Below are 19,365 nucleotides of genomic sequence, written 5' to 3' on the forward strand. Positions count from 1 at the left end.
CAGTTTTGTACTATTGTGAATAACTGTTATGAACATTTTTGTATGTCTTTTGATGGACATAAACACTCATTTCTTTGAGGTATATATTCTAGGAGTGGAATTGCTGGAATAGGGTTTATGTATGTTTTACAGTGCCAAACGGTTTTCTAGAGTAGTTGTACCCGTTTACATTCCCATCCGACTTATAGTTGTCCTGTGATCTCATCAGCACTTGGGAGTGTAAAGGTTTTTAATCTTAGCCAAATTGGTGAGTGTACAGTGGTATTTCATTGTGGTTTTAATTTGTGTTTCTGTGATCACCAGTGATGTTGAGCATCCTTTCATATTTTTATTGGCCATTTTGGTACCCTCTTCTCTGAAGTGTCAAACTTTTGCTCATTTTTGATTGGGTTGTCTGGGTTTTGTCCTACTAATTTGTAGGAGTTCTTTATATATTCTGGATATGAGTTGGTATCAAATATATACATATTGTGGACATTTTATCCTAGTCTGTGGCTTACCTTTTTACTATTTTAATGGTATCTTTTGATGAGCAGAAGTTCTTAATTTTCTTGAAGTTCACTTTATTATTATTATTATTTATTTATTTATTTTTTGGTTAGTGTCCTTTGGGTTCTGGTTTAAGAAATCTTTGCCTACCCCATATTCTACTATGTTTTCTTCTAGAAATTTTATTATCTTATCTTTTACATTTAGGTGTATGATCCATTTCAAATTAATTTTTATGCATGGTGTGAGGTAAGAGTCAAGGTTTATTTTTCTCATTTATTGAAAAGACTTCCATTTCCCCACTGAATGACAGTGTTGTCTTTTTCTTAAATCAGATGATTGTGTATGTGTGGGTCTGTTTCTGGACTCTGTTCTGTACCATTAATCTATTTGTCTGTCTATTTGTCAGCGTCATGCTATCTTAATTATTGTAGCTTTATAGTAAGTCTTAATATCTGGTGTTGTTAGGTCCTACAGCTTTTTGTTATTCAAGATTTCCCTAGCTATTCTAGGTTCTTTGAATTTCCATATACATTTTAGGGTCAGCTTGTTGATTTCCACAAAGTAATTTACTGGAATTTTTTTTATTAGCTTGCTTTGAATCTATGGATCAATTTGGGGGAGAATTGATATCCTAACAATATTTAGTTTCCTAATCCGTGAACATGGATCTCTTGATTTATTTTGATTTCTTTATTCTTTCTTTTAATTAATGTTCTTTTTTTAAATTAATTAATTAATTTTATTTTTGGCTGCGTTGGGTCTTCGTTGCTGCACGCGGGCTTTCTCTAGTTGCGGCGAGTGGGGGCTACTCTCCGTTGCTGTGCGCGGGCTTCTCATTGCGGTGGCTTCTCTTTGTTGTGGAGCATGGGCTCTAGGCGCGCAGGCTTCAGTAGTTGTGGCACGTGGGCTCAGTAGTTATGGCTCGTGGGCTCTAGAGCGCAGGCTCAGTAGTTGTGGCACACGGGCTTAGTTGCTCCACGGCATGTGGGATCTTCCCGTACCAGGGCTCGAACCCATGTCCCCTACATTGGCAGGAGGATTGTTAACCACTGCACCACCAGGGAAGTCCCTCTTTAATTACTCTTAACAAGGTTTTGTAGGTTTCCTTTAGAGGTCTTGAAAATATTTCATTAGATTTATTACTAGATATTTGATATTTTTTGTTGCTATTATAAAAGGTATTTTAAAGCATTATTGTTTTCTAATAGTTGCTATACCATACACAAAAATTAATTCGTGGTGGGGCTTCCCTGGTGGCGCAGTGGTTAAGAACCTCGCCAAGTCCAAGGCATGTCCGTATATGACACGCCTAGCTTAGGTCTCAACTGCCTTGTGCCTGGATCTCAGAAGACTGGGATCTGAGCTCAGAGTTAGCAGAATACAATCCACAGACAACTCATAGTTCTAATCACAAGCTCTGTTGAACATCAGAAAGAATAGGAGAGCAGCAAGGACAAAAGGTCCATCTGGCCAAATATGTCTTTCTGGTGTCTCCCCTCTGTTCCTCAACAGGACAGGCCCAGAGGTGGCAACTGTCAGCAGCCTTTGTAGGCTGAGGAACTTCCCAGTTGTGAGAAGAACCCACAAAGAGGTCCCCAAGCTTTTAACCCTATTCCCTGTCCACCACTAGAAAGTCTGTGTCAGTAGCCAGAGACAGCTTCTACTCTCGCAGAAGGCAGTGTTGTGCTGGTCAGCAGGCCACATCACCCAGGCCTGGTGATTGGACTCCATATCCTGGAATAATTGCTGAGCCTTACTTAGCCAGTCTCTCTTGTCCTTTGTCTGATCTATGCATTGTGAATCTCTCTATTTACACACGCACAAATTTTCTATTTGAGCTCCATCCTGGGGGCTTTTAGCAGACAGGCCTGGCCTATCAAACTAACTCACTGTGGCCTCTCAATATATGTTCTCCATTTCACATCTTCTCTGGTCACTTAAAGATCTCCAGGGCCGATCTCTACTAAAAAGCAGCCATTCATGTGTATATCTAGGTTTTAGGCTCCATGAGCTGAGAGCTTTGCAACAGGCCAGTGGGTGGCCAGTTTGGTCTCCATCCCCTTTTCTCCAGTGAATTTTCCACTCTCTATTCTGACAGATTCACGAGGATACATACCACATGCAACAGGGCCTGCAGGAGCAAGTGAGAAACTGCAAGAGGATCAGGACAGGCCAGGGCTCCCTGTACCTTCAGAGGGTGCAGTGCCAGCAGCTAGAGCAGAAGCTGATGCAGGCAGAAGCCTGGCTGCTGCAGATGGGGCCGCTGGCCCGCCTGGTAGACTACATGATTTGCCAGAACCTCGTGTCCGTCATAGAGGACGAGATAACCTCTTTTGTGGCCAACATCTTGCAAGTGAGGTGGTGGGTGTCATGTGTGGAGGGTGGCGGGCAGTCAGGGGCCAGCTGGTAGGGAACGGATACTGACATCTAGCCCCACAACCTCTCCTTACCCTCCTTTACAGGCCCCAAGGCAGAAACCCTTTCTCTCAGCGCAGCTGGTCTTTGACAGTTGTGGCCAGCTGTCTCATGAGCCCTGTATTGAAAATATGATCCAGGTTATAACTGGGGGCCTAAGGTCTACGAAGGCCTCTGCCCTGAAGGTATTCTGGATTGGACAGGGGGCTGGCTGTAGGAATTCCCAGTTCCTATCCTCTGTATAATCAGAAGCTCTCAGCCTGGTCTGAACTCTCATTGTTTGCTATTTCTGCCCCTTCTCTGTACCTTGGCCTGAAGGTAATGCAGTGTACAGACCCGAAGACCTTCCGGGATTCCCTGTATTTTGAAGGTATTTAAGGAGCCCTAGGCAGCGGGGAGGAAGGGTGGAAGGAGGGAGAAGGGCACATGCAGTGTCCTAATGGCCAGAGAGTCGGGCACTGGGCATGGATGGAGCAGCTCTAACCTGGGTCTGCACGTGTGTTGGGCGGTAGGAGAGTGGAGACATGTTTTTGCTTTCTCGTGCACGTGCCTATGTGTAGGTATGTGCACGCACCTGAGTGTAGTGAGCGGTGTATGAAAGAGTGTGAGTACATTGTCCTCTGATTTGTCCTAACTCCATGAGGTTTTTCTCTAATGTCATAATGGCGTTTCATTTACAATTGGATTTGATTGCTAAGTTAATTTGTACTTGTTTGAAGAACTCTGCCTGTTCAATATTTGCTTTATTTCATGCAGCTCTTTTTCATTTCATATAGAATAATTCATTAGTATTACTGAGCTATTTTATAGTTACCAGTTATCATTGATTATCAATCCTCAAACTAGTAAATCATCAGGGAGGAAATACACCTTCACATTCCCTTTATTTGGAATACTCACGCCGTCACAGATAAAACCATCAAATGCATTCAGTCACCTCTGACATGTAGGTGCTTTTTCATTTTCCCATTCAACTAGTACGTTTTCATTAAGATGATGTAAAGACACCAGGTTAATTTTAGGAATTAGGTGACAAGGAAGAAAAAGGGTCATTGAAAGGAGCCTGTGTTTTTCTTTTCTTTGTTTGTTTTTTGGCCGTACCTCGCAGCATGCAGGATCTTAGTTCTGCGACCAGGGATCGAACCAGTGCCCCCTGCAGTGGAAACTCGGAGTCCTAACCACTGGACCACCAGGGAATTCCCGAGCCTGCGTCTTTAACAAATCACACCAGTTGTGGCACATTTTTTTCTCAAGTGAATCTAGATTAATCAATAGAGATTATTGATGTTTGTTTTACATGGTACAGTGGAAAAAGGAAGGGCTCTGAAATCAGACAGGCTAGTTCACTAATCTGTAAAATGGGAAAACAAAAATACCTCAGTTGCAGCATTGTTTTGAAGAATAAAAGAGTAATATGTTTAGAATAGTGCTCAGCACATAGTAGTACGTGTTACAGATAGTATCTTAGTAGTAGTAGTATTAAAGATTTAGGTAAATCATACATTTCACAGTGCTTCCTCATTATATGATGTCCTAATTCATACTATGCATATGCTCCAGTATTTTCCTTTGAATGGCAAAACAAACAAACAAAAACCCCTTAAACTTTTATTCTAAATTCTAGTGAAAGTGAGAATATTCACTTGCAATGTCTTGGGTTATCCCTTGTACTTTTAGAAAAGCAGCAGGGACTGATGTATATAGGGGTGACGTGTCACGATACTCATATCTTGCAAGTATTGGGTTGGCCAAAAAGTTCATTTGGGGTTTTCCATAACTATGGAAAATCCTGAATGAACTTTTTGGCCAAACCAATAGTTTAGGGAAAAGAAAAATAGAAGGAAAAACAAAAAAAGCAATGTGGCAAAATGTTAATAATTGTTGAGTCTAAGTAGATAGATAAAGAAAGGAGTGTGTAGAACCTTTAAACTTTTCTGCATGTTTGAGATTTTTCAAAATCAGAATTTGAAGGAAAAAAACAAGATCAGCATGGAAAATCAAGTTAATATCATGGAGGAACCAGAATCAAAGTTCTGATTTGGGATTTTTCTGTAAGTTCTTTATGAAAATTAGAGTAATATACAATAAACATGTAGCAGGTAAAACACTATAAGTAGTCTTTAAGAAATACATTCATCTGAGAAATCTTTTACTTAAATGAGGCAAAATTTATATGGCATTTTAACCAAATTACAAAATGATTTCAGTACCTCCATTTATACCCAAAAATATGAAAAATAAGCCCCTTATAACAGAAAATTATATATTTACTAGATTCTAGTCCCTAAAAGAATACCCAGTGCTTTACTAAAGCGCTTGTAACATATTCTGTGTTCATAAGCTATGTTCTATGACATTTTCCAGAGGGCAGTCTTAGAACTGGAACATTTTGAGACCAAAAAGAGGTTATTAATGTTACTATCGGATGCTCTTACAGTCTTATCAGGAATATTCTGCAGTTTAAAACTGAGAAATACAATCAGATAATCATTTTTCTCATCTGGCAGGTGTCAAGTTCAGGAACTATTACCTTAAAGTTCTTACTTTAACTTTACTATAGCAATATCCTACCAAGATCGGAATATCTCTTTGAGAAATGAAGGAAACAATAGCAAAGATCAACAAAACTAAAAGCTGGTTCTTTGAGAAGATAAACAAAATTGATAAACCATTAGCCAGACTCATCAAGAAAAAAAGGGGAGAAGACTCAAATCAACAGAATTAGAAATGAAAAAGGAGAAGTAACAACTGACACTGCAGAAATACACAGAATCATGAGGGATTACTACAAGCAACTATATGCCAATAAAATGGACAACCTGGGAGAAATGGACAAATTCTTAGAAAAGCACAACCTTCCAAGACTGAACCAGGAAGAAAGAGAAAATACGAACACACCAATCACAAGTAATGAAATTGAAACTGTGATTAAAAATCTTCCAACAAACAAAAGTCCAGGACCAGATGGCTTCACAGGTGAATTCTATCAAACATTTAGAGAAGAGCTAACACCCATCCTTCTCAAAATTTCCAAAATACAGCAGAGGGAGGAACACTCCCAAACTCATTCTATGAGGCCACCATCACCCTGATAGCAAAACCAGACAAAGATGTCACAAAAAAAGAAAACTACAGACCAATATCACTGATGAACATAGATGCAAAAGTCCTCAACAAAATGCTAGCAAACAGAATCCAACAGCACATTAAAAGGATCATACACCATGATCAAGTGGGGTTTATCCCACGAATGCAAGGATTCTCCAATATTTGCAAATCAATCAACGTGATAAACCACATTAACAAATTGAAGGAGAAAAACCATATGATCATCTCAATAGATGCAGAAAAAGCTTTCGACAAAATTCAGCACCCATTTATGATAAAAACTCTCTAGAAAGTAGGCATAGAGGGAACCTACCTCAACATAATAAAGGCCATATATGACAAACCCACAGCCAACATCGTTCTCAACGGTGAAAAACTGAAAGCATTTCCTCTAAGATCAGGAACAAGACAAGGGTGCCCACTCTCACCACTATTATTCAACGTAGTTTTGGAAGTTTTAGCTACAGCAATCAGAGAAGAAAAAGAAATAAAAGGAATCCAAATCAGAAAAGAAGAATTAAAAATGTCACTGTTTGCAGATGACATGATACTATACATAGAGAATCCTAAAGATGCTACCAGAAAACAACTAGAGCTAATCAATGAATTTGGTAGAGTAGCAGGATACAAAATTAATGCACAGAAATCTCTTGCATTCCTGTACACTAATGATAAAAAATCTGAAAGAGAAATTAAGGAAACACTCCCATTTACCATTACAACAAAAAGAATAAAATACCTAGGAATAAACCTACCTAACGAAACAAAAGACCTGTATGCAGAAAACTATAAGACACTGATGAAAGAAATTAAAGATGATACCAACAGATAGAGAGATATACCATGTTCTTGGATTGGAAGAGCCAACATTGTGAAAGTGACTATACTGCCCAAAGCAATCTACAGATTCAATGCAATCCCTGTTAAACTACCAATGGCATTTTTCACAGAACTAGAACAAAAAGTTTCACAATTTGTATGGAAACAGAAAAGACCCTGAATAGCCAAAGCAATCTTGAGAAAGAAAAACGGAGCTGGAGGAATCAGACTCCTGGACTTCAGACTATACTACAAAGCTACAGTAATCAAGACAGTATGGTACTGGCACAAAAACAGAAATATAGATCAATGGAACAGGATAGAAAGCCCAGAGATAAACCCACACACCTATGGTCACCTTATCTTTGATAAAGGAGGCAAGAATATACAATGGAGAAAAGACAGTCTCTTCAATAAGTGGTGCTGGGAAAACTGGACGGCTACATATAAAAGAATGAAATTAGAACACTTCCTAACACCATACACAAAAATAAATTCAAAATGAATTAAAGACCTAAATGTAAGGCCAGACACTATAAAACTCTTAGAGGAAAACATAGGCAGAACACTCTATGACATAAATCACAGCAAGATCCTTTTTGACCCACCTCCTAGAGAAATGGAAATAAAAACTAAAATAAATAAATGGGACCTAATGAAACTTAAAAGCTTTTGCACAGCAAAGGAAACAATAAAAAAGACAAAAAGACAACCCTCAGAATGGGAGAAAATATTTGCAAACGAAGCAACTGACAAAGGATTAATCTCCAAAATATACAAGCAGCTCATGCAGCTCAATATCAAAAAAAACAAACAACCCAATCGAAAAATGGGCAGAAGACCTAAATAGACATTTCTCCAAAGAAGATATACAGATTGCTAACAAACACATGAAATGATGCTCAACATCACTAATCATTAGAGAAATGCAAATCAAAACTACAATGAGGTATCACCTCACACCGGTCAGAATAGCCATCATCAAAAAATCTACAAACAATTAATGCTGGAGAGGGTGTGGAGAAAAGGGAACCCTCTTGCACTGTTGGTGGTAATGTAAATGATACAGCCACTATGGAGAACAGTATGGAGGTTCCTTAAAAAACTAAAAATAGAACTACCATATGACCTAGCAATCCCACTACTGGGCATATACCCTGAGAAAACCATAATTCAAAAAGAGTCATGTACCACAAAGTTCAAATTGCAGCACTATTTACAATAGCCAGGACATGGAAGCAACCTAAATGTCCATCGACAGATGAATGGATAAAGAAGATGTGGCACATATATACAATGGAATATTACTCAGCCATAAAAGGAAACGAAATTGAGTTATTTGTAGTGAGGTGGATGGACCTCGAGTCTGTCATACAGAGTGAAGTAAGTCAGAAAGAGAAAAACAAATACCATATGCTAACACATATATATGGAATGTAAACAACAACAAAAAAATGGTTCTGATGAACCTAAAGGCAGGACAGGAATAAAGACACAGACGTAGCGAATGGACTTGAGGACATGGGGAGGGGGAAGGGTAAGCTGGGATGAAGTGAGAGAGTAGCATGGACATATATACACTACCAAATGTAAAGTAGATAGCTAGTGGGAAGCAGCTGCCTAGCACAGGGAGATCAGCTCGGTGCTTTGTGACCACCTAGAGGGGTGGGATAAGGAGGGTGGGAGGGAGACATAAGAGGGAGGGGATATGGGGATATACATATGCATATAGGTGATTCACTTTGTCATACAGCAGAAACTAACACAACACTGTAAAGCAATTATACTCCAATAAAGATATTAAAAAAAAAAGAATACATTTTTGATATTTGTGGTAAGATAAATCTGTAACCCTGAAAAGGGACAAAGGATTGCTTCATTTTTATTATAAAAATCTCTTGAAGTAGATTTTTGTTGGAATGGTGTTGAAGTTAGCTTAGAGATATAATGCAAAAAATGAAACTGTCCTTACTATATATTTTTCCAGGGGGCTGCATATGGCAGGGAGGGTCTCTTGGGAATGTGAGGTGTGAACAGTATGACCAGCAAGAGGAAGTATAGATGGAAGCAGTGTAACAGTGAGCGGATTCATAGATGAGAGAGGAAGGAGTTTTTTTTCTTGCCACTCTGTAAGAAATTTTGAAACAATGAAAAGTCCTATAAGTGTGTTTGACAAGATGCTTTGCTCTGTGTGAAATATCTGAGTTACTCATTCAAGGAAACCTACTGTAAAGATCTATCATTATTTAGGTCTTTCAAGTTGGATGGATATTTTAAAATGCAGCTCCATGTTGACTCATATGTATTATACTAAAACATATGTATTTTAAATGGAAGCCCAAATCACTTAGCAGTGACAGGTAACTTATATTTCTTTGATTTACTTGATATCAGGTCTCTTTATTTCACTCTTACTCTGGCTAAGAAGTCATTAGTGTTCTGTTCTGTTGGGATATTGCATTCGCCAAATTTTATTAAAAATGCACTAGCTTTTCTTTCCATTGCTCAGAACCACACATGAATTGACTATATAGCATCATATTGCCTGAGTGCTCTCATGGGTCTTGGCACCTTGAATCACAGTTCTTCAACCCCATCTTTGTTTTGGAGCTCACAAAACAGAGAGTTACCAAATTCAAAGGCAGAAAAGATGTAGCAGCACCGAACTTCAGAGAAATTGAAACTAGAAAGTCAGGAAGAGAGTCCCTGTCTCTCAAATTGGTGATTATCCTTTCACCTATACTTCTGTCTGTGCTTCTTCCCAATTCCCCTGATTCTCTCCTAACACTAGCTGTCTCTGCTTCCTTTGAACTTTCTGCTCCCTTATAACCATTGCTTCCAAGTGACTTAGACTTTCTATGGCACCAACTCCATTCTTGACTCTATATATGATCTTTCAGTTAAGTTTTCCTGATTGTGTGACTTAGTTCAAATTTTCCAGACAAGAAATATGATTGATTCAGCCTATCCTATAGAGAGTCACGTATCCATAAGATCTGGCAAGAGCAATGGGTCATGGTACAAATTAATTGGCTTTCGCTATAGGTCAGAGCATATCCTCTTAGAAGGGTGTATATGGTGGAGGAGGCTCCAACCTTCAGCTATGCTTGTCCTGGCTATAAACATCTATTAGATGGGCCTAAATGTGCAAGTTGGTTTTGGATTACATTTCCTAACTCAAAGCTAGCTAAGGAAAAGGGGAGATTTTTTACTGGCCCCTATAACTAAGAAATTAATGAATACAGCTGGATTCAGGCTCAGCTGGATTCAGGGCTAAGGCAATGTCATCAAGGCTTTATCTCTCTCTCTTAGTCCTTTGATTTTACTTGTGAGTTTGAATTCTAAGTCAGTGAGAATGCTGTCAGCTGGAAGTAACAGAAGACGTAAGGGTAGCCTAAACAATACAATCATCTCACATAACAAGAAGTCTCCAGGTAGCTTCCAGGGTTGGTTCAGTGGCTCAGAAATGTCATCAAGTACCAGGCTCTTTATATCCTTCCCTGATTCCATTCTGGGTTTAGCTGTAGTTAAGGACAGATCCTCTTGGAAGGGTATATGTGCTAGGGGAGGATGCAATCAAAAATCTTTTTTCATCCTCAGGCTATTGCATTGTAGTTGCAAGACAAGTTGCAGCTCCATGCATCCCATTCTCAAGCAAAGTCATGTTTTAAAAAGGGGAGGCAAGGTTAGAGAGAAAGCTCTCCTTGCCTGACTCTCACTTATTATCAGGAAAATAAATCTTCTCCAGAAACTCCCCAGCAGATGCACTGTTACATCTCATTGTAAAAATCTAGGTGTGGGAAATCAAATGGCTGATATATTTAGTTTCTCATGGAAGATAGGCTCTACCACCATGGAAGAAGGGAGAAGCAAACGGCTATTAGTTGGTCAAGCAACGTGCCTTCCAAGGTTTCATTCTTCAGATAGGCTCTCTCCTCCTGGCAAGCAAGAGAATCACCAGCATTCTCTACATTGTCATTTCTGCTATATTCTTACCCTTTTAATAATTTTATTATTGAATAAAACCTCATTTAAGTTTATTTCTACAAGTAACAATATATTTATGCTCACCAGCAGTCCTTATGTTGATGTCTCTTTTAGTCATTTTGTTTGCCCAAAGTTCATTCTCTATTTAGATTCCTCAGGATGGGCTTGTGGGAGCAGAATTCTCAAGTTCTTCTATGTTGATAATAGTTTGTACCCTTTGAAAGTTAGTATTCCCAGTTGTAAAATCATTGCCTCATATGTTCTTCCTTTCCATATCTTAAAGATATTACTCCATTTTCTTCTGGCATTAAAAGTTGTCCAAAAATCTGATAATAATCTAATTTTATTTCCTTTATTAATCACTTGCTTTTTTTTTTTTTTTGCCTAGATACCTAAAATATTTTTTCCTTTTTCCTTGAAATTTAGTAATTTTAGTAGAATATGTCTTGGTATTGAACATTCTAAGATAGTATTCTCAGGTATGCTCCTTTATAAAGTAGCTTTAAGTATTTTTTATTTCAGGAAAGTATTCTTGAATTAAGGCTTTTAGTATTGTTCTCTTCCCTTGCTTTGGATTTTTCTTCAGGGACTCCTATTACATGTGTTTTAGATCCTTATCACTTTTCTCCCAATGTATGTTCCTTTCTCTTGAAATATTTTTTTTTAAATCCTTATTTCTTTTTTATTTTGTAATTATCCTTATTTTTACCTTCTATTTTTCTTAAGGCATTATTTACCTGTTAAGTTTGTTTGCTCTTATCTTCCTTTTAGTTCAGTTTCCATTCCAAAATTATGTTTTCTTTTATTTCTAATTCTTTCCTGAGTCCTGTTGCATAATTTCTGAGTTTTTCTAATTCTGATACGTGGTTTCCTTTCATGGGTTATGCCATTTTCGGGGTGTCTTTTGACTTGTTTTGAAATGGGCTTGTTTTGATCTGTTTCCTGACATGCTTTCATTGTCTATAAAGATGTTATTCTACTCCCCGTTCTCTTTTTTCTTATACTAGCTTTGTACGGGGTTTGATGTTGGTACTTTTCTGTTACTCATTTCTGAAAAGTTCTCTTTTACTAACTTTTAGGAGACAGCTTGGTTCAAGAATAGTTTTCTAACCTTTCAATTTCCTTTTCTGTTGATTTTCTGTAGTGTTCAAAAAACGGGGGCTAACTTTCTGAGATTTCCTGGTTTCTGTTTCTCTCTCCCACTTTTATTTGGACCTTTTCTTTTTCTCTATTGCTTCCATTCTGCTCACTTTTTACTTTACCCCCAGCAGTTTCACCTTAGTGCTGAGCACTGTCCCAGAAGGGAGCCCTCGCCGGTTGGTTTTAGGAGCTCATTGGGCATAGACTGCTAAAGCTTCTACGAACCTTACCTACCTGCTACTGGAGCGGGCAAATCCCCTTCCATTTTTACCTGCTGTTCTCGAATTAGCCCTCTTCTTTCCACAAAATGCCTGTTGGCTGTTGCAGAGTTTTCCTAGTCTCAGGTCAGTCTGGTATACCATTGTTCTCCTCTGCTTCCTTCCCCATAAATGGCGATGCCACTTGGGTCTTGAGGCTGTAGGTGGTTTGTTCCCACCCACTTATATTTTAGTGTTTGTAAGGATCCTTTGTCTTCATTTTGTTAAAAATGTTATCCAGATGGGTTTTTCGTTTTACTGTCTAATTGCTCTGTCAATTTTATATACCAAATTCATGTGGGAATTTGGAATAGATTTCAAAATTATGCTGCCACTTCCACCATCTTCCTAGAACCCCTCTGGCATTATTTTTAAAGGATCATTCTGGTTATGCAGGGCAGACTGCAAAGTGATAGAGGCAAGGACCAAAGCAGGGAGACGAGTTAGAAGGGTATTTCAATAATGCCGTGAGATTTGATGGTGACTTGGGCTGGGGAAAGAGGGGAAGGCAGTGGTACAGGTGGTGAGAATCGGTTGGATTTTGGATATATTTTGAACATAGAGCCAATGGGATTTTCTGATGTCTGGCTGTGTTGTATGTGAGAGAAGAGTCAAAGATAGCTTTAAAGTTTTTGACTGGAGCACCCGGAAGAATGGAGTTCCCATTTACTGACGTTGGAGGACTGCATGAGGAGCAATCTGGGGGGGTGCAGATAGAGATCAGAGCTCATTTTGGGCTGTTAAAAGTTTGAGGTGCATATTAGGCATCTAAGTAGAGATGTAGACTAGGCAGTTGTTTAAGTGGGATTGGGATTCAGGGAGAGATCTGAGCTAGACATAAGTTTCAGAGCAAATAGGTGGTATTTAAAACCATGAAACTGGATGAGCTCTCCTAGAAAGTGAGTACTGATGGGGAAGAGAAGAGATCTGAGGATGGGCCCTTGCGGGCACTGTGGTGTTTAGGTGTTGGCAGTATGGATCTAATTTCTGAACGTTTCGATGCTTCTTCTCCCTTTTTGTGCAAAGTTTTAACACAAATACTAAAATTGGCAATTAAACAGTTTCTAAGAATTAAGGGGGAGGCCAAGTTCAAGGATATTCCTTAAGACGGATACTGAGGACGGGCTTGCTCAGCTTCCTTTCTCACCTCCTCCTCTGTTCTGCAGAGGCTAGAGTGCTATAAACTGTGTTTCTCAGACCCCCTTGCGGCTGGGAGTCATATGTGATTTAGATCTATATGTGACTTCAGCTCAGAATTGAGGTAAGTAGGGGAGAGAGGCAGGGCATATGCCATCCATTCTGCTGGTGGGGCTCGTAATCACAAGATCATGTGCTTATGTAGCTAGTGGTATGGCAATGACATCCCAATTTACCAGGCAGCACAGAGCCCTAGACACTTGGCCTAGAGTGTTTTTGTTTTTCAGCTCTTGCAGTTATTCACAACCCATGTAATAATCTATAATAATTTCCTCCCTGCTTTTACTAGCTAGACTGAATTCTGTTCTCTGCACCTGAACCCTAACTAATAAATTCCCTTGGTGGGTCTGGTACTGTGTTTATGATGTAGATGTATGTGTAAACTCACTCATGAACAGAGAATGTGTGTGTGTGTGTGTGTGTGTGTGTGTGTGTTTGTATGTGTGTGTACACACTCAGGGTAGAGGGAGAGGTTGTGTGTGGTCCCTGGAGGACCAGGGACAATTATGGCATGTACCCCCCTAGAAGAACATGAAGAGGAGGACTCGGACACGGACTTCATGATGCCCAAGTTCCAGGGCCAACCCAGCGACGCTGTGGACATCTTCTGCGGCCCGAGTATAGGATTGGTGTGGCCCTGGAAGTCTCACACAGTTACTGAAGCCCTGGAGGTCTGTGGGCACCAGCTGCGGGGCCAGTACTTGCCCCCCAATTATAAGCAGCTGCAAGAGGACCTGGACAACAGCCCTCGAATCCAGCAGGCACTGGCTATACAACAGGCCCTGCTGGAGGTGAGGACAGAGGTTTAAAGAATGGGATGGTGGCCACCAATTCCCATCAAAGCCACCCACCTCTGCCCTAAACACCTTGTCTGCCCCTAGGGCATGCTGCGGGAGGTGCAGGAATTCTGCAGGGACCATCACTGGATGAAAGGCATTTATGAGTTCCTGCAAGCCTGTGGGCCTCAGAAGCTGGAGTCTATGAGAGGTTGTCCTGTCAAGAACTACGCGATGCTGGTGAGCTGCCTAAATGGTTGGCAGGCCCGTGTCTCCAGCATACCCATGGAGCTGATCACAAAAGGCGGGCTGCTGCTGCTGAGCTGCCGTGACATACAGGTAGAGATGGGTGAGTGCTGCTTATCTTCCCTCCTTTCCTTTGCCTTCTGTACCTTATCCACACAGCCCTTCTTGGGCCTTCAGCGTCCTCCAGGGACCTTTGGTACAGGCCCCTCATTGGACCTGTACAGCCTCCCAAAGCCCCAGGTCCCAGGCCCTTCCCTTTGCAACTGAAGGTGTGATCACTGCAGAGGACAGCCTCTCCGCCTGTCTTGGCTCTACTCCTTCACCATACTCCCTAGGAATTGTGTCCCTGTCACCTAGCACTTTCTATTCTTATGGCGCGGAAGTTGTTCGAATCAAATGTGACTGAGAAAAATCCTAGCCTGCTCCTTAGGCTAGGAGAACTCAGGCTAGGAATCAAGGGTGCCCTCTCCCCACATGTAGAAGTCAAAATTGACACTACAATTTGCATGTATAAAAAGTTACTCTCTTTAACTGATCTTGGCTTAGTCTGTAGCCCTAAATTCTGCTGATGGTGAAAAAAGAGACAGTTGGCCCTTCCAATCTGCGTGTTCTGTGTCTGTGGATAAAATTCCAGAGAGTTCCAAAAAGCAAAACTTGAACCAATAACTGTTTATATAGCATTTACATTGTATTTACAACTATTTACATAGCATTTACGTCATTTTAGGTATTATAAGTAAACTAGAGATGATTTAAAGTATACAGGAGGACATATATAGGTTATATGCAAATACTATGCCATTTATAAAATGTGTGGATTTTGGTATCCTCAGGGATCCTAGAACCAGTCCCCCGAAGGGACAACTGTATTCCAATTGAAAGTGCACTTTTTTTTAATTTAAAGCAGCACTTTTGGTCTAATTCAGTCTATTTTGGGTATTTGGTCAATTCAAAATTCGTACTACAGTTCTGGATTGTTTTGATTTTCAAGTGTCCTCTACTCCTTTTCCTCCCCAAGGTGGCCCCGGCATTAGAGAGGGCTTCTGGGCTGTGTGCTCTTCTTTGCTGGCTTCTGTTGCCTTCCCTGAGGTCTCTGCCCTCCTTGTGACCTTGCTGCTCCTGGTGCAGCTGTGTCCTGAGCTGGTGTAGCTGGCGTGTGTTCTCCTGGCTAATAGGAGCCCAGAGTGTCTACCTTTGCTGACTCGGCTCTGCACTGGCTCCTGCTGACATTACATATCCTTAGGGTTTTAGTGAACCCTTCAACCAGTCTTTGTCTTAGGCTGGCCACCCCATAGCTTCTGCTTAAGGGTCCCTCGCCCCTCAACACAGGAACCCTATCTGGGCCCACTGGCTATCAACTCTCCATTATCTCCTGTATCTCCTGCCATTTGGGAGCTGTGGCGGGCTTGGGAACATTATATTTGGACCTCTTTCTGCCACAACACATCACACCATGATTTCTGCTCTGCTGTGCCTATCTCATGTCATATGAGCATGAGGGCACCCTGCAAGGGGGTATCTTCCCAAAGTGATACATGGAAAGTGGAGCTCAAGCCCACTCTGCTGTCTGTTCCCCACTCAGCCCATCTCAGTTTCCCACCTCATGTGTCTACCTACCCGCACGAGGCCAAGGCCCAGTTGGTCTCCCTGGGTCTCTGAGAAATCTGGTTTAAGACCTAGTCTTGTTCCTCTTTTCTCTTCCTCCCTTTCCATGGGAAGGATGTCTCATGCTACTGGTTACTAGCTAAGTGCCTCCACGCAGGAGATGGCTGTGGAGAAACACACAGAGGGGTAGATTGGGAAGCTGGTGATTCGTTCTTCTGGGAAACAGAGAGGTTTTGTCACCTAACACCCATGAATGGCAGTAACCAATCGTGTCTGCTTCCTGCAGAGACTAGATACTCTCAGATCCATGGCCTCCAGGCCTGCTTTCTTTCTTTCTTTGGTTGCACCAGGCCTTAGTTGCAGCAGGCGGGCTCCTTAGTTGCAGCTCACCAGCTCCTTAGTTGCGGCTCGCCTGCTCCTTAGTTGCGGCAGGCAGGCTCTTTAGTTGTGGCATGTGAACTCTTAGCTGCAGCATGCGTGTGGGATCTAGTTCCTTGACCAGGTATCGAACCCGGGCCCCCTGCATTGGGAGCGCAGAGTCTTATCCACTGCGCCGCCAGGGAAGTCCCCAGCCCTGCTTTCTTTATAAGGTGGGAGGCCTTGGAGGTGGGCCTGAAAGAGTTTGCTTGAAAGTGCTTGCCTGCCTAGCCCTCCCTGCCTTTGCTCTTCCACAGATAAAAGCCCATACCTCCTTAGTTATCTTCTAGACCACAGAACTCCCTGCTTTTTCCCCAACCCTTGCTCCTAAATGCACAGGGGATTCAGGCTGGCAAGGCAGGAACAGGAGGACCTGTGATTGGCCTGCTTTCTTTCTGACCCTGTTTTGGGCAGGCTTTGCTCCACTCTTGCTCAGGAAGTCAGTGTTCTTTCTAGTTTGTTGGCTTCTTGGTCGTTAGTCCAGGTTCAACTGGCCTCTTCAAGAGGAGCAGATGGAGAGATAAAAGCACAGGGTTCAGAATCCTGGCTCTGTTTTTTACTGGTTTGCATGACTTCAGATCACTGAGCTTCAGTTTCTTTATTTGTAACACAGGCATAACAATGTAGTCGCTCACAGGGTTATGGGAAGGAGGATTAAATGAGATATTATTTGCAATGTTCCTAGCACTGAGTGTGGCATGCAGTAGATGCTTAATTTTTTTCATTTCACCTTATTCCCTTCTGTCCACTCTCATCCTTCTTGCTGATCTAATTCTATCTTCTTATCCTGCAACTTTGTTCCTCTTCTACTTGGGCTCCCTTGAATACTTGAATTACCTACTGTTATAAGTTGGCCTCTCCAGAAACTTGAGTTCATACTTTACTCTTCCCTCTCCCTAACTCCACCACGTCCAGCCTGTCACCAAATCCTTTCCATTCTTCTGCCTCCTAAATATCTCTCAAATGTGTTTTCCCATCCATCTCCAACTTCCAACCCCAAGGAGCCCTGGTACTTTATCAGTCCGTTGCTCCCTTATACCACACAGTGTCACTGTTGAGCTCCTCTCTGTCTTCACTGGCCCCATGCTGCTGGTCAGAAAGCGGCACCATTGCAATGGCCTAGCTACTGTCATAGGTCAATGGGATAGTTTGAAAAAGGATAAGTGCACATCTTTGTGTTCTGTTCAACCTTGGGTACCCCTCAGAAGTTCCCTTGTCTTGATTTTCTCAGTCTCAGCTCTTGGTGCCAAGTCCTATTCGTTACCTCCTCCAAAGCTCCAACAGGTCCATTCCCTGTATGTCTCAATTACCTGTGCCTGGAACTCACTGTCCTACTTTCCAGTTGCAGAGATGCTCATGGCGGATGAGTTAATTTACTTTTCACCCTTCAAAGCATAAAATATATGCTTTGTGGGGCCAGGCTGTCAGAGTTTGAATCCTTGCTGTAGCATTGTGTGATGTTGATATTTAACCTCTCTGAGTCTCACTTTGCTTATCTTTAAAACAGGGGCAATAATAGTATCTACCTCAAAGGGTTTTGTGAGGATTAAATGGGTTAATACAGGTAAAGTAGTTGACACTGTGTCTGGCATGTAGTAAGCACCCTATACTATATTTTTGCGGCATACTCCAGACCCTATTTCTATATTGTATTTTGCTGCTCTGTGCATATTTTAACATCTCTGAACTTAAGAGGTGTATTATAATTGATGGCATCATCTTTTCTTTTTTCGTGGTGTATGTAAAATAATGGTGCTTCTTACTATCAGTGGCATCTCAGATTTGACGAGGTATCATGTTGGTATTATTCCTGTCCTCGGCGACAGTGGAGGTGTTCATATTGCCAAAACCAGCTTCCAAGATTATCTTCTAGCCCCAAATCCACCTGACAGCCTCTTTCCTTTAATCCTTAAAACCAAAAGGCAGATTACACACTCTTCTTGGTACCTCTTCTACTAGAGCAGAGGCAGTAAGACATCTCAGATAGAAAATGTTTATCTGTGGTGGGCATTCTGCTCTTCATGGACACGGCATCCCTGTGGCTTTGCACACAGTTTCATCCACTTAGCGTCCCCTTCCCTGAGGAGGCCTTCCCCAGCATCCTCAGGCCTCCTGCCCCTTCACTGAGCCAGGTTGAGGGCTCTTTGAAGAGCATTTATCACACTGGTATGTGATTATCCCCTTATATGTCTGTCTCTGCTGCCATATTGTGAGCTTCTGAGGGTGGGAACACTTTCTGTCTCACTCATCACTCTTGTCCACCAGTGCCCAGCACAGGCCCAAGTGCACTGCAGCTGACTGGACACCAAGCAGGGGTCCAGTAAGTGTTCAGTGACTGAGGGAACAAATTCATGCTCTGGCTGCCCCTTCAACCTGCTCCCACTCCGGCCCCGCCACACTCCCCTGGCACTTCACCCCCTCATGCCTAACTCTCTCCTGTCTTCAGAATCCAAGCTGGTGAGCATCAGGAAGGACCTTCTTGAACAGGTCCAGAACGAATGCCGGAGCCGCGGTCAGCAGCTAGTAACAGAGCTCACAGATTTCACGAAGGCCTTCCAAACCATCAACTCAGACATCCACGCCCTCACGTGGTGCTCCCAGAAGGTGGGCTCTCCCCATTCTCCTTTCCCAGCTTATCCAGGGCCGTCCCGCTCGCATGCCCAGCACACTCCCTTCAAGTCTCAGCTGAGCTCTCGACGGGGCTTGATGCTCTTAAACTGTGCTCACATGTGTGGTCTGCCCTTGCCAGTTCTCATCCTGCTCACGTGGCCCTCAATATCATCATGAGAGGGGGAGGCCCTGGTGTCTTGAGAGAGATAAAGTCTGGCTTTCAGAGACCGAGTTCTGCTCTCTGTACAGTCAAGTAGGGATCCATACCCTGCCATCAGGGCAACGATCTGATGGGG

The 19,365-nt window shown here is 41.9% G+C and overlaps 1 protein-coding gene across 1 annotated transcript in view; it reads left to right on the forward strand.

Annotated features, from left to right (window-relative positions):
• Positions 1-19,365, forward strand: part of DNHD1 (dynein heavy chain domain 1) — a 74,271-nt gene that overhangs the window by 12,391 nt on the left and 42,515 nt on the right. Inside the window, 6 exon segments of the mRNA XM_068556821.1 lie at positions 2,591-2,845; positions 2,955-3,092; positions 3,226-3,277; positions 13,941-14,206; positions 14,297-14,540; positions 18,906-19,063. Coding sequence (XP_068412922.1) covers positions 2,591-2,845; positions 2,955-3,092; positions 3,226-3,277; positions 13,941-14,206; positions 14,297-14,540; positions 18,906-19,063 — 1,113 coding nt within the window.

The sequence above is a fragment of the Eschrichtius robustus genome, chromosome 11, assembly GCF_028021215.1.
Source record: "Eschrichtius robustus isolate mEscRob2 chromosome 11, mEscRob2.pri, whole genome shotgun sequence".
In the NCBI taxonomy this organism is placed as follows: Eukaryota; Metazoa; Chordata; class Mammalia; order Artiodactyla; family Eschrichtiidae; genus Eschrichtius; species Eschrichtius robustus.